The sequence below is a fragment of the Enoplosus armatus genome, chromosome 13 (assembly GCF_043641665.1).
Source record: "Enoplosus armatus isolate fEnoArm2 chromosome 13, fEnoArm2.hap1, whole genome shotgun sequence".
Taxonomy (NCBI): Eukaryota; Metazoa; Chordata; class Actinopteri; order Centrarchiformes; family Enoplosidae; genus Enoplosus; species Enoplosus armatus.
In genome coordinates, this window is record NC_092192.1 from 7,625,272 (window position 1) to 7,640,648 (window position 15,377).

At 42.8% G+C, this 15,377-nt stretch overlaps 1 protein-coding gene across 1 annotated transcript in view; it reads right to left on the reverse strand.

The window, feature by feature from the left end:
- Positions 1–1,579: 1,579 nt before the first annotated feature.
- Positions 1,580–15,377, reverse strand: part of fnip1 (folliculin interacting protein 1) — a 38,193-nt gene continuing 24,395 nt past the window's right edge. Inside the window, exons 10-19 of the mRNA XM_070917620.1 lie at positions 15,059–15,194; positions 13,879–14,080; positions 13,273–13,358; positions 8,338–8,484; positions 6,105–6,274; positions 3,375–5,079; positions 3,064–3,229; positions 2,486–2,686; positions 2,237–2,352; positions 1,580–1,832 (exon numbers count right to left, since the gene is read on the reverse strand). Of these exons, the coding sequence (XP_070773721.1) occupies positions 1,754–1,832; positions 2,237–2,352; positions 2,486–2,686; positions 3,064–3,229; positions 3,375–5,079; positions 6,105–6,274; positions 8,338–8,484; positions 13,273–13,358; positions 13,879–14,080; positions 15,059–15,194 (3,008 nt within the window). The 3' untranslated portion in view covers positions 1,580–1,753. The remainder of the gene's footprint in view (positions 1,833–2,236; positions 2,353–2,485; positions 2,687–3,063; positions 3,230–3,374; positions 5,080–6,104; positions 6,275–8,337; positions 8,485–13,272; positions 13,359–13,878; positions 14,081–15,058; positions 15,195–15,377) is intronic.

Here is a 15,377-nt window from a genome sequence, read left to right on the forward strand (position 1 = left end):
TCTTTAAGTAAGATTTGTAGACATTTGGGAAAGCTACTTTCTGAAAATCACTCAGGTGAGTATTTATTGAGCTGGCTGCTGGCTAAATTAAACTGTGTCCCTCTGCCTGTAATTCCCTTGACATGGAGATGAATTTGCTTGGCAAAAAGCACAGCACAGTTGTAGCGTACTGTGCATATACTGTTTATTTAAAAAATCTTCTTTTGACTGTGTTTTCACTGATTGGGGTATTTTTAACTCACCCTATTTTATCTGCGATCAAACAAAAAAAAGTATAGATTAATTTCCAATGCTGTCAACTAATGACAACAAAAAGTAATAATGAAAAACAATGAAATAATGTCCCATCAGCCCCGCTGCAGGTTGCACTTTATGCCCAAAATCAGAAGCTGTGGAAGCAACTCGCATCCTGCTTATATGGCAAAACAACCAAAATCATTTATCTGTCAATGTCATGGAAAATCAAAGAAAAAACAAAAGAAAAAAAACGGTGCTACTTTAGTTTTGTATTTTGCGTGTTTTTGTGAGTATAACATGTTTGAAAATAGTGTGTGTGTTCCTCTAGTCCTCTCTCTGCAGCAAACGTTGCCGTAAACATCGTATAAAGGTGGGGAAGTTATAAAAGTGTGAAAATATTTCAGCATTTTGGTTTTAAAATATACACAGATGATGCACGTTTTAGCTTTTCCACAGTAGAAAGGGACCCTCCCTTAATCACATTCTGAGGCAAAAAATACGTTTTTTTTCTTCCATGTTTTTGTGTAACGATCATCCTAAGGAATTTAACAGCCTTCCCTTTTTCAAAGAACACAGCATAGAGTCTGCACACAGTTGACGCTGACATTCCTCTGATTAAAAATAGCTTAAAAAGTATACCTCAGGGTTTTCTATGGGGCATCTGTAAATGTGCGAGTCATCCACTGCCCATATGAAGATCTGAGGTAGTGCTGTACCTTTGATACGAATGTCAAAGCCACTTAGCCATTTCAAAACCAGTTTGTAGAACAATAAATCACGGTGTGCATCGATTACCACCATATGGCCAGAAAATAGGCTTTTAAGTCAGGTGTGCATTGCAATTCGACAAAAAAAAAAAAAGTTGTCATTGACATATATCAGGGAAATTTGGCTTGTAAACAAATACATGAAGATAAACGAAATAACATAATTGGCAAGAGATTGATAATGTTCTCAATGATATTTACCTCAAAGTAATGTTTAAAAATGTCCATCTGTTTCCTTTAAATTTCGTACAACTGGGTTTAAGATTGTACAGAGAAAAAAAAAAGCAGTAGAAGAAACTTGTTATTATACTGTAGATATTTTAAAGTTTCATCAACTGGAAAAATGAATAAAGTCTTTGGCTTCTGCGTCCAAAAATAAAAAGAGTCCTGTTTTAAAAGAAACATTCAAACAACAGGAGCAGGTCATTTCAGGGATGCTTCAGTCATCCAGAGCCTCACTCCATGTGTGGGACTGTGGTCTCTAGTTCCCCCCTGTGGTGCAACATCAGCATCGCAACAAATTCAGCAGCAGTGGTTGTGAGGGGGTGGCGCTGGCGGTGGCTGTGGTCCGTGAAGACGTGCACTGCTCAGGCACAGCTCAAGCAAAGATCCCACTTGACCCAGAAAACCATGTCAGGGGTCAGGTGCAGAGCGTGGACGGCCATGTTTTGGGGCCAGAGAGGCACCACCCAGGTCTGACTGGTTTCTTCAGGTAGCTCGCTGCTTGGGACCTCAGTGCTGTTACAGTCTCATAGCAGGATCTGGGCCACGTAGGGGGAGTGAGTGCTAGCCACTGCGGCCAACAGGGGAAGGTCGCTGGACTCAATTCTGCAAAGATACCAGAGCAAAGATCAGGATATGATAAGATCCAAGTGCCCCACTTAAAATTACAGGAAAAACAGACATTATGAACATTTCAATGCCATTTTTCTTTGGCCATAAACCGTGATGCAATGAACATTGTGATTTTACTTGACAATGAATGTAACCTTGTGAGCTACAGATCTGAATTTGATTGGATCCACTCGTCTACAGACTTACCTGGCAAATTTATTTTAGTTTCAAGTTTGCATTTTTTTGCAGTTGTTTTTATATTGAACATATTATATTTTTTACAGATCAGCTTCTAATTGGTCAAAAACTCCACAGGGTACCCTTTAAATAACGAAATCCTAATTTTAACATGCAGCTTTACAGCACCAGTGAGTTAAGAACAAAGGTTAACTGCTTACCCTAAGACCATGCCCAGTTCTTTCACATGGACTCTTGTCTGGCCCTTCAAATACTCAGCAAGCATCTTACTCTTAAAGTAGATTTCCTGCAGGCGGTCCTCAAGGTGCATTATACACTAAGAGGGGAGGAGAGAGACAGAAACATTGTTGGTAAAGCACAAGAATCAAAATGGTGTTAATCAGCATCTTGGCTAGAAAAACCTATGAAACCTATTCTACTTGTAGTGGAAAGACAGAGGTGTAACATACAAAGTTGGGTGAGAGGTTGAGTTTGTAGAGCTGGTGAGTGGACTGCAATAAGCTGGAAACCAGGCTGGACACCAGGACTTCCTTCCCCAGCTTGTTGACGTCTGTGGCTCGTCTCTGACTGCTGGCCACCTGCACTGTCCACTTGTCTGTGTCTGCTATAATGCAGACGGCCTCTGCTATGGGCTCATCCAATACTGGATGCTACAGAGGACAAGAACAGTCATTTAAACCGGTGAAACACAAAACAAAAGAAAAGGGAGCGATTCCTCATGCATGCCTCAAACTTGTTTTACTTGTTTTACAATGAGACATGTTTAAAATGTTAAAATGTGAATTATGGACAGGAAATATTCACAATTATCGTTGATCTACTTTCAGCGGTATTGTCTCATCATGATGTGATCATATTGTTTTATTGTTCTAAAAAATTCTGTTCCTCAGATAAACAATTTAAAGAAAATAGTCATTAGTTATAGAGGGGTTTGGTTATTTTATTTATTTATTATTTATTTCATTTTTGACAATGAAAAAGTAGGAATAGAAAAGAAAGAATAGGTCCAAACACTTGAGTCCTTTACCTGAACAGCATGGGTTAATTCAGCCATGAGGCTCTGCCGTAGCTTCTCTTCGCTGGGCAACCCATGCAGTACAAAGTCTGGCACGTAGGTGGGGCAGTAGCCTCCAAACAGAGACCGGCCAAAATTGGCAATGCTTGGCTTTGAGAAGTTCTCCACCAACTTTGACCTATAAATCAAAACATAAGATGTGATATATTTATTTTTTTGTTTTCAAGTGATGAGGACATATTGTTATTCTCAATTATTCCCTGACTGTTTGGGGACAGGAAGAGAAGTGTGTCTATAAATGAATGTATGTGTCCTCTACTCACCCAGGGAAGGGCACCAGCACTTCCTCCTGCCAGTCCTCTGTCTCCTCACTCTCACTGTCCCCCAGCGCACTGTCTGAGCTCTCGTTGCGCGGTATCTCCCAGTCATTGACGGGCACCGCTTTGCACTTTTGGTCCTCTTTGCTGTTGCTGCTTCCATCCTGGGGGACGGGGACTGACAACAGAAGACCCTTGTCCTGCGCAGCAGAACAGCCCCTGCAGCAGCAGGTGTCGGAGGAATCTGTAGACCCACACCTGCACCTCCTCTGGACATCCAACAAAATATCTCTCTTCCTGCTGGAACCTACCTCTCCACTACCTGAACCTAAACAGAGACCTAAACCCTGACCCCTGACTGCACCCTGGAAGCCGTGACAACCCAAATCACCAGGCCGGGGGACTCCCGAGGGGTCCAGCAAGTCTTTGTGCATACTGTCCGTGCTGTTGGCCTCCTGTTGTTTGGCCACATCGTCTATAGTCCTAGTCTCCACAGGGTTCTCCAGGCTGAAATACTCATCAAAATCATCCACAGAGTTTGAGCTCCACTTGGGCATCTTACTGGACACCCGCTGCAGGGCAGGAGCCACCTTAGTCTGTTTGGTTTGGTCCTCTGATGCACTGGTGTTGCTGGTCTTTGAATCTGCTCCTCTCTGCTGGTGAAGTGGATGTTTGTCCTTGAGGTGTTTCATGTGCTTTTTGATTTCCTCCACTTTCCTTCTGCGACTCTCTGTGTCTGACTCAGGAGACATTGAGTCTCCAATGAGGAAAGTGACTTTTGTTGCCGGCTCCTCCTCTTCTGTTAGAGTCAAAGTCATAGGCCCCGTCACTATGTTTCCTGGTATCACTGGTACTGGCACTGCAGCAGCCAGGTTCTTATCTGGGGGCTTCTTCTCTAGAGGGATCCCCAAAGGTCGAGGGGCCAGCAACTTGGTGGGCTGCTTCCCCATGCCTGCATCCATCCCAGCCTCCCAGCTTTTACCCTCTGTGGTGACAGGAGTTGGGGATGGACTTGATGCGAGGGTTGTGGGTATTGATGGGACAATAAGTTTCAGGTCACCTTTGGTCTCTGTATCCAGCACACAGACCTGCTCCCTGGGGGAGGCAGAGCCAACACGCAGCACCGTCTCCAGTCGGGTCTCTGTTGCCAGAGGGCTGCTAGACTCCCTGCGCAGCTCGCCGGGTTCATTTGCTTCTGCAGTCCTGATAACGGGGTGGTTACCCTGGCTGTGTCCCGTCTGAAGCACACTGCTCCTGGACCCTTGACTCTCACTGCTGTCCTCCTCGTCTTCCTCATCCGCCTCATCCTCATCTTCCTCCTTGGGTGTGTCCTCGGTGCCATGCTCCACCTCTGTGTCTGTGTATGTGCTGCTCTGGAGGCTGTTGTCTGAAGGGTAGCTGCTGTCCTCTGCCTCAGTCTGCCGGCTGTGGGCCCCTTGGGACAAGTAGTCCCCGTTGGGTTTATGGACGGTAACCAGGACATAGTCCGACTCCTCCACCTCTCCTTTCCTTAGGGAGGTGGTGATGAGGGAGCCAGGCATGACTATGGCCTCATCCTCAGCGCTGTCCAGCATGTGGGTCTCCAGCAGCTCGGAGCAGCGGATGAAGTAGGTGAGGACATAGAGGAGTCTCTGGACCAGCTCCTGTCTGCGACCGACCACCACTGTCCTTGACAGCCGCACCGGTGACCCAATGGACCCATAGAGGTCGCCTATGAAAAAAAGAAAACAACCATTAGCATCGCTGAACAGGTCTTTAGATACCATCAGTTTCTTTTAACAGGTAATGTCTATCTAATCATTTATAAGATCTGGAAATAAAATGTTTCATATCTCAGTTGGGTGAGAAATAATGTTGGATATAAAGATGTGATAGAGATAGAATTACACATCCCCAAACTGATAAAGGTAATTATTCGTTATAAATACCCCATTCTTCTTTTCAAGACTATAACATCTGTACTTGCTGATAATACCAATCTTGTTTATCTCTTCTTTTCTTCTATTTCTTCCATCTTTTTTCATAAGTCAAATCCTCTGGTATGCAGTTCTCAGCTATGAGCACTAGGTGTCACCATGAACTCACTTTGTATACCTTTCCCATGTCACTTGAGGTGAAAGTGTGGAATACACAGCATACTCTTAAAGATGTATGTGTATTTATAGGACATCACTACCTTTTAATATGCGCCCATAAATCAACTACAGCTACTTACACATCAGCAAACTATTTCCACAGAGAAGCATCTTATGGACTTCCACTAATACAACGTGATCCACTGGAAGACAACGTGTTGTTTGCACTTCTCATCCTCCAGGGACACACATGGACAGTTTAACAGCATAGATGTGGGAAAAAGTAGCCAATTCATATCCAGTTTTCACACTGCTGCAGTATTATTACACCTTAATTTGAAAATTGCATATCTATCACACCTGAAACGCTACCTTCATGTGAAATGCTGCTACAGATATTATTTAAATCTGACTAGAGGGATTGCATTGCACCTATGACACACAAACAGTTAATACAGATTCTAGACTTAATGGAGTTGCATGTAGAGAAGAAAGTCTAGTCCTAACTTGTCTTCGCGCTGTAATGACTAACAATGGAAGCTTCACCCAAGATGAAGACCAAACACAGGTGTTTTATTTTACACCCCAGCCACCCAGGTGCTTTGACAGAAAAGGTGCATCTAACTCACTGTGTATGTGTGTTTGTGTTTGACTGCCTCACCTAGCTGTGCCCACAGCGGGTTGTAGGGGTGCGTCTTTGCCAGCATGTCGACGCTCTTGGAGGAGTGTTTCTCAAGGAAGATCTTGATTGGAGGCTGCCCATTGGGCATGACGGTGGGCACCCAGGCCAGATGATTGGTCAGGATGGCTGTCAATAACGCGGGGAGGAATCTGGAATATCAGACATGGGTTGGTCAGCAGAGCATAGAGGAGAATCCAAACATGTACTTCCTAGCTGGTTGCACTCTATCAGAAATGACTGTTTCTCAGTTTCCCTCCTGACCTTGTTTGGTAAGGTCAGATATTCTCTCACTTCACGGAAAACTTTGGTTTTCTTGCTGAACTGGACAGCACATTCACACATCCGCTGTTAGTAACACAAACAGACGTATGCAGATACACACAGATTCTATTAGCATGATTCACTTCTCGGTCCTGACCACAAGCATCTACTTCCCTTCCTGTCTCATGACTCAACACGGTCATGGTAGTCAAATTCAATCACGTGCGAGAACACAGATGCGACTGCGGCAGTCATCTAAACCATCAGTCATGGGAATACTGACGGGATTCCTCAGAAAAGACATGATGTGATACAGTAAGAACCAACGGTTGCCAGGGAGACACAATGCTTCATTCGCGAGTCAACATCACACAGAAGTCATTACATGGTAGTCATCCTAACCAGCGCTGGTGGAAATAGTGACTTCAACAGAGAAGCGATGCTGATAAAGAAACACCAATGGTTGCCTAGGAGACGCAGTTTCTATTCAAGGTCAACATTTAGAGAGCGTGCAGGGATTTAGAGAACATGAGAAACTACATTGGACCATGTAGTATGGTACAGATGTTTAAAAAAAAGAAATACACCATTTCTGATTCTGGTATTCCTCAATCTTCATCATCTTCAAAAATGTCCAATTTCCAAACAATGTGGGCAGCACCAAGATGTCTTTCTACATTGATTTTCTGTTGGTCATGTTTAAATTTCCTCTCTGTTCTTTTGACTCTTCAGCTATGTTGGCTGCGGTTGATTACGTTAAAACATATTGCACACTACTGTCATAATCATCAATTTAAGTAATTTATCCATCAAAAATACCAAATATTCTCTGGTACCAGCTTGTGAGGATTTCTTACTTTTCTGTATTTTATATATAATTTATATTTTATATACACTGGGTGCCCATGCAAAAGAAAGTGAACTGCTGCTATAAATAAAGATTGCATGAAAAAATACCTTGGTTATTAACTGTTTTTCACACAAAAGATAAAGGCAGGTTTAACTTGTAATGGGCATACACTAAATGACTGATCAGTTAATAATAATTCATTGTCAGAGTAATAAGTTAGTAAAGAAAAATCGTAGTTGCAGCCCGAGTATTTACCAGGAGCATGAAAGCTTCCAACATGCAGTGCATGTGTTAATCAGTGATCAAGATTAGAAAAACATCTTTTAAACATGTTGGACATTATTCCTGCTCTTTAACGTCAACTTGATGTAATAATTCAGTTCAGTGGACTGAATGCTACTTGAATCAAGTGTACTGAATACGGGTGCTATGTTCAATAAAAGCCTTGCTACCAATTCATACGTACAATTAGCAGTGGTTTGACGTGGCTTTGTAACGGCAACAATAAGCAATTAGAGACTGGCAGGGATCGTCTCATTCACAGCTCCCTCTGAGGCAGACAAATAAATGCAAAGGGGGTGAAACATTCACTGTGTGTGTGTGTGTGTGTGTGTGTGTGTGTGTGTGTGTGTGTGTGTGTGAGGGTAATAAAGGGAGAGATAGACCACATAATGTGTGTATGTGGGAGATGGAATGAATAGTGTGTGTGAACCTGCATCTGATTCTCTGTTGATGCGCTAGTCCAGGAAGTACAAGCAAAAAAAAAAAGAGGTGGAAAAACTATGCATGCGAAACATTTTTTAATGTCTGAGTGTGCATGTCTTTCAGCTTTGTATCTGTGAGCTTGCTTGATTCCTGTCTGCTTTCTTAATGCTTTCCAGCTCAGATAAGATCAATAGGGGTGAACAGTCTGGTTACCACAATAGTGGGTTTGCTGTGCCCATACAACTGCTGAAAACCACTATGTGATATGATGTTTGAAAATGCATTCTGATATAGTTCCCTTGATCCCCGTTTGGGATACAACCCCTTAAACTCCTGCATTTATAGAAATTCAGTGACTGGTGGCAGACCAGGTGTGAGTACAAGCAGGCACTCAACTGGTTCTTGGAGGCCTGCTCCATCAGCAGGGAGAGCTCCCTCATGAAGTGGCCGCAGAGCTGGTTCTTCTCCGACGCTCCAGACATCATAGTCAACCAGACGGGCTCAGCCACGCGGGGCATGGTGTAGAGGTCGCAGATGGTCATTCTGGAGATGAGGTACGGCGAGGGAGTGAGCGATGAAAGAGAGAGAGGGCATGGAGAGAGCGAATGAAAGGGACGGAGGGGGAAAAGAGAGAAAACAGACAGAGAGAGAACAGACACGTTATTGTCTCTCGGGGTAAACAAAAGAGATCTCAGTTCACAGAGCTTCGCTGTCTGCACTGAGGCCATGGGAGACCCTGGTTGTGTGTGTTTGTAACAGTCCGACGAACTTGCGCGCACTCACACACAACCCTGTCTCTTGCTCTGTACAGTGTGTGTGTGTGTGTGTGTGTGTGTGTGTGCGCGCTTGTGTGTATATCTATCTGTATGTGGCTCAGTTGGGGCATTTGTCCATTGAGAAGGACTGGAGTTTCCATGGAACGTGGGGCTTGTTGGTGAGCATGTCTCGGCTGGGGGCCAAGCTTTGACACAGGGGCAGTGGGGAATCTCTGCAGCCAGAGGAATGTGGAGAATCAGGCGTTTTTTAGTCAGAGCTGAAATATGGACTGCAGCTGCCAGAATCTTGGTTTAAAAACGCGAAACTGTACAGATAATCAAAGAAGAAGAGGTGTCAGTTTTTAGAGGATGAGGTGTTTCTGATGGTTTACTCTGCAAACACAGCTAATCCAATATCTTAGCCAGGCTAATTTAAAAGTAAAGTGTAATAAACCTAACCAGCTGCTATCACACCAGGTGATCTGTCACAAGACTTTGCAGGTCCTACTGATAAGGAATAAAAACTCAGTGTTGTTTTCCAAGCTTGATTTAGTCTTACAGGAAACTGCGGGAGATCTCGGACTGTAAACAAGGTTAATTCTGCAGTAAACTCACAACCTCTTTGAACCCAGTGACAGAGGAGATGCAGACAGACTGCATGCTGAGAGAAAGCACAGGTGTCACACAGTAAAAGTGACCTCAAGAATTCCAGTACTCAAGCTATTTTAGGTTGATGTATTTTTCCTAGTCTTTTATTAGCGGTTTAGAAGAAGAAGAACTGTGTGCGAAAAGAAGAACTGATGAATTAAACTGCATTGCAATACAGTTGTTGCAAGTACTTCTTTTTTGACTAAGCTGTTTAGTGTTGTAACCCTACACCTGTCCTCTCAAGATTAAAACACAATGACAGTTAGGAGGAGTTCACTGTGGTACTGTACAAGGATGCCAATTCTGAGAAAATTGCTTGATCGACTGTCCTTTAAACTCTGTTAAAAAAAACAAAACAGCTATATGTGCTTTATGACGTATAAATAAGTATTTAGTTTGAAAAAAATTAAATAGTCAACAAGAACAAGTGCATAAGAAACTTACAATAGACTCCAATATGACTTTTGCATTGAGTGATCACTGCATTAGATCATCTGAGCTTCACTGATCAAACTCTTGACAGGGTTTAATTAATTACTGATGAAACATTAATAAACATAGCACAAAGTGGCCATAGCGGGGTAAGCCAGAATGGACTTGATGTCACTTGTAACTCAAGCAAAACATGTCTCCGACTCTCTTTACATCTCGCTGTCAGCAGGGCAGCAGGGATGATCCGTCATTTGGACTGCAGCATCAAATAAGCTAATAATGCTTTATTCATTCCTGTGTTATAAACGAGTTGACTTATCTGTGGCCTTTTTAAGCCCCACTTGACCCTGCTGTGTGGTGTACATTCACCTACTGAAAGCCCCCCAGCGGAAAGGGGACTGAGGCAGAGCCAGCGCTAGAAGAGCAAGAGATCTGGTCTCAGCCTCTCTGCAGCAGCTGTTCAGGTGAACTTTAAAGAGTGTGGCTGTGATGAGCCAGATTTAAATTACAATTCAAACATTTCTGACCTCATCTATGGCTTTTGACTATACTATGTTCTATGTTTTCCTAAGACAATTTTAAGAGTCTCGCACATATTGCAATTATAGATGCACAGTTATGGTCATTTAATTATTCTGGTTCCAATTACTAATCAAACTGTAATAATTAGGGGTAAAACTGCATTTTTAGCATCAGTTCATATATTAACACCTTCATGCAAGCAACAATGTACTTTATGAGTCAAAATAAATGTGTCTCTATTACCAATTTACCACTCACATTCAGATGTGTAGTGTAAAATTAAAATTGCCACATGGTGCTTTTACCCAAGGTGCTTCAGGGAAGGATAAGTGCACTATTTTTATGTATGTGTGGTAAAATGGGAATTAGACTCCTGAGCCTGGTGTGTTGAGTGGTTTTGCTTCTCTCAGTGCTCCTGCTTTTACTCTTGTAACCCCAGCATAGGCTGGTGCCACTTTTATGTACTCATGCCTCTGCTAAGTGCGCAGCTTATCTTTGCCAGCATGCGTGAGTATTTGTGCGTGCCCACCCTCCATCTACGTCAAAGCAGCAACAAGCAAAGGCATTTCTTCCAGTTTCCTTCTGTAATGTTCCATGAAGTCTTTGCTCTTAATGGCAAAGGTGGCTACACCTATATTTAGCTGCTGTCTAAAGGTGAGATTTTACAGATATTTTGTTTGTCCCGGGCAATAGCCTTCCTCCTGCTGGCACTCGCATATTATTTACTATTCTGGTGCTAGTGGCCAGTGTCTGAGGTAGATAGGGTTGCCACTCAGGAGGCTTGGGTTGCCGTGGCTGGCTGCCAACAGGCATATGACTGCTGCAATGAGGGGACCTCAGACAGGCAACTGCCTGCCAGTGTGTGTGTGTGTGTGTGGCAAGTGAAATTAGTGGAGACAGGCATGCCTGCACACACACATAAAATACGTATGTGTGTTTTATGAGTACTAAACTGTCATACAGTACTGACAAGCATGTCCCACCCATACACACATGCACACAAAAACCTAATCAGTACAAATTTATGATTTCATATTTCACGTCATCACAAATAAAGATTAAATACAACTGTAGGGCAGAAGTGGGGCAGAGTTGAGCAGTAACTGGTAAAACTTTGGTCAAAGAAGCTTCCCTAAAACACAACCAAAATCAAGAACTCCCAGCATGCACTGCAGTTACAATGCAACATCTATGGTTTGCTCAAGACAGGTAGGGAACAGTGTGTTCCTCCTTTCTTTTACCAAACATATTTCAACATCTCTTATTGGGCTTATAATGCATGCTATTAATTATCTTAATTAACAATTAATTCATTTAAGGAACAGCAAAAGAACATGAGGAAGGACAGAGACTGTTAGCATCACGCTATCCTCACACATAAACCACAGTGTGTATTCGTTAATTATTGATTGCTGCGACACCTCAGCACACTGCATCAGTAACTGGAGCAGAATTAAAGAATCCCTTCACTTCACCTCTGTTACCTTCAGATCCCACAAATTCACCTTGTTACACAGACACTAAATGCTTATTGACAGTTATCATGTAGCTTATGCTAACACAGCCATCTTGGTCTTCTATTATTCTAGCTATGAAAAGCAGCATTTCATTCAATTGTTTAAATTAATAGTTCTAACAAAGTTGCATTTTAGAACACATGTATGGTAGCTACGCAATGTAATGTCACCTTTCCCATGTGAACATTATTTGAACATTATTAAATGCAAAAAAACTCTTGATGCTTCTCCTGTCTGCAAACCACAGCAGCTGGTGAATATCAAAAAACGCAGTTTACTGCCTGCTTGATATGGTTTTGGAAAAGAAACTCTAAATGATGCCTGGTAACTCTCTAGCTTAACAAACTATGAGTGGAATGAATGGCATGTGCAAAATACTTCTCAGGTCATCAAAGCTGCCCAAATGTTAGTGCCATAACATGAGTAACACAGGATAAGTATGGGCACTTGGTGACCTACTTTAAGGAACACTAAGAGTTTGCTACTGGTGCATGTAATTGTAATTCAACAAGACTAGGCTTTGGATAAAATGTATCTGAAGCAGTTTAGATATGAGAGAATACAATTCTAACAAATCCTACTTTGGAAAAAGTAAAAAACTAAAAAGGTTAAAAGAAGAAGTTGTTTGGAAGATGTGACACTGGTTGTGGTTTTCCTCTATAGAGTGTGATAAGCTTCATTTCATGCCTATTTTTCTCCCTTCCTTCCCCAGTGCAGCAGCTACCTGCCTTCTAGACAAAGCAATACTTTACCTCTCCTTATCTTTCTATCACACCTGCCTTTCCTGCATCCTATCCTGCCTACACTCCCTCCCTACCAGGAAACAAAATCCTGCAAACCACATAGTTTGTAAATGTCTCATGATGTGCAGGGAGGATGGATATTGACAAAATGAAAGATACATGCTGCAGAGCATGCTCTTGTGTCAGGTTTTATGGTGCAGAGATCTATAAAGTAAATACATCTTGTAAGTGTAGCATCTTTCCTGGAAACAGGATGTTTAAATGTCACATTTTTCCTGAGTCTCCATGATGTGCAGACCTTGCTATGCACCCAGGGAGATAACAAGCATTTGGCCACATTACATAATGTTGGCTTCAGTGAACTGAGTGTTTAAGAGTTGCTAATAAACATGCACTAAAAAGACATTCTGGCTTAAACTATGAGTGATTGTGTTTGGCTGATTTTGTCCCATGTAAAACATCACGTTCTAAATTAAGCTATATTGCCATATTGCAGGATAATCTCAGTTATAAAGGGTTAGGGTTGATCTGATGTTTCCCTATTGTAGGCATAAACACTCCCGAGAGAGTCAACTATTTTGTCAGGTGCTTTCAACAAAAGTATCAGTGTTTGCGTTATGTTTGCACATTTGGTCATAAAAGAAATAAGGAAAGAATAAATTATATAAGATTATTGTCTGTGTCATAGTGATTGAATGTGAGCTGTTGCCCAACCTGAACTCGTTGAGTCCGTCCACCATTCGGCTGTAAGCCAGGGCCCTCTGGCTGGCATCAGCTGACCGCCGACTCATCTTCATGGCCTTGAGAGTGACACAACACACATGCGCTTTGAGATATTTGGCACTCAAGCTGACAAACAAAGTTACAGGAAAGGTGGAGCAAGGAATCTGTGAAGGGAGACGAGAGGGAGGGGGCCTAGAAGGGAAGCTCATCCAGAGCTCCGACAGTGCCAACAACAGACACCAGTAAACAGAGCCGCAGATATACAAGGTATGACCATTGACCAGCCAATCTGACAGCAACTCCACTTATTACAACAGCAAAGGGTGTAAGGTTTGCATTTGGGTACTATTCATATCTCACTGATAAATGGATTTCACTGACAGGCTGATCCCTACAGTGTTAATCAGGGAGGTGATCAAGAATATAAACGCAGGAAAATTGTCATCTCCCATTGAGAAGCATAAAAAGAAACAAATCTCTCACACATCAAAACAATAATCTTTGGAGGAAATAATCAAAAAAGGGGATTCAAGAAGTCTTGAATGCCAAATACAACATGCAATTGCTCTATAGTCAGAGTCAAACACATTAATTCACCTGTTCGATGGCGCTCTTGAGTTTGTTCATGTGGCTTTCAAAGAGAGGGAAGTGGGAGAAAAAGAAATCCTGGAAGCGGGTGTTCTCCTCAGAGTTGGGGGACAGCGTGAAGATGACCCCGATGGCAATCTTCTTCTTCCGAGCCACGCCGAGGCTTGGCCCGCCGCTTTCATCAGACATGTTGAAGCTCTCCTCGACTGACCTGATAAGGACAGGGCACACAGGGAGTCAACTTCAGAGCAGAGGCAGACCTGATTCAGCTTCCAGAGGCTGAAATATTATGTGTGCAGCTGCTTGAATTTCCAAATGTTTACTTGACATGTATTGACATCTGAATCCTGGTACTTTTGGCCATGAAGATCAATAAAGTTATCTTACCTTCTATATTACCTCACATAACTAGTTAGAATAGTGTTTAGGTCTACTTTGCCATGTGTCTTTCTTGTACTTTACATTTTGCGGCAAGTTAATACTGTTAACTACTGCTTGAGTAAATATTCTACATACAGCAAACATTTTTACTCGTTTCAACAGGTGAGCAGAAAAGGATACTTAGGCACGTCTGTTAAGCAAAGAAAACAAGTTAAGAGACTTTTAATCCTAGTCTTTTTTACTGTTGCAGCTGGTAAACAAGATGCTTTGGTGCTGCTGAACTGGAGCGCCTGGAAGATTAGAGCACTCAGAGGACGACAGCTGCGTTTACAGTGACAGGCCAACAAAGCATCCTGTCTAGTCACAGCACCGTGAGAGAGAGAGAGAGTGTGTGTGTGTGTGTGTGTGTGTGTGTGTGTGTGTGTGTGTGTGTGTGTGTGTGTGTGTGTGTGTGTGTGTGTTTGTGAGCGCAGTTATTAGTGTGTGTCATTTTCCCAGCTGCCTGCTGGATTCTGAGGAAGTCCTAGCAGGATAAACTTTACAAAAGCCTGACAGAGGCCCTAAACAGGGAAGAAAAATGGAAGGGGGTTATCGTTTGGGAAAGACTGTCAAGAGTGTGTTTGGAAAGACCACGGATCTTAAACACTTGTCACCTTTGAAAGACTTGACTCTCTATAGTTGTTCTTCACTGCATGTACAGTCAATATGTGCAAGTTTCTTTATTTGTTCATAGGTATAAAATGCATTTGAATATGTACCTTGCACAGAGGTGTGTGTGTGTGTGTGTGTGCATGTATGACCATCTCACCATCGGGGGAAGACGCCGTTTTCCAGGCTGGTGGTTTGGCTGCGGAGCCATCGCCGCTGGTAACTGGACGCACAGCTGCTGGTCAGGGAGGAGCCAGGAGACGGGAAGGGAGTGATCAACAGGCTGCTCAGAGAAGCTAAAGGGACAGACGCAGGGATGGAGAGAAAGATTGGAGGAGAGGAATTAAGAGAGCAAGAATGAGGAGAAGGAGAACAGAAGGGAATAGGGAACAGATGGAGGGAATGGTGGGTGACAGAAGAGAAAAAGGACAAGAGTGAGTCAGACAACAAGTGCATAGGGTTACTCATTCTGAACGACA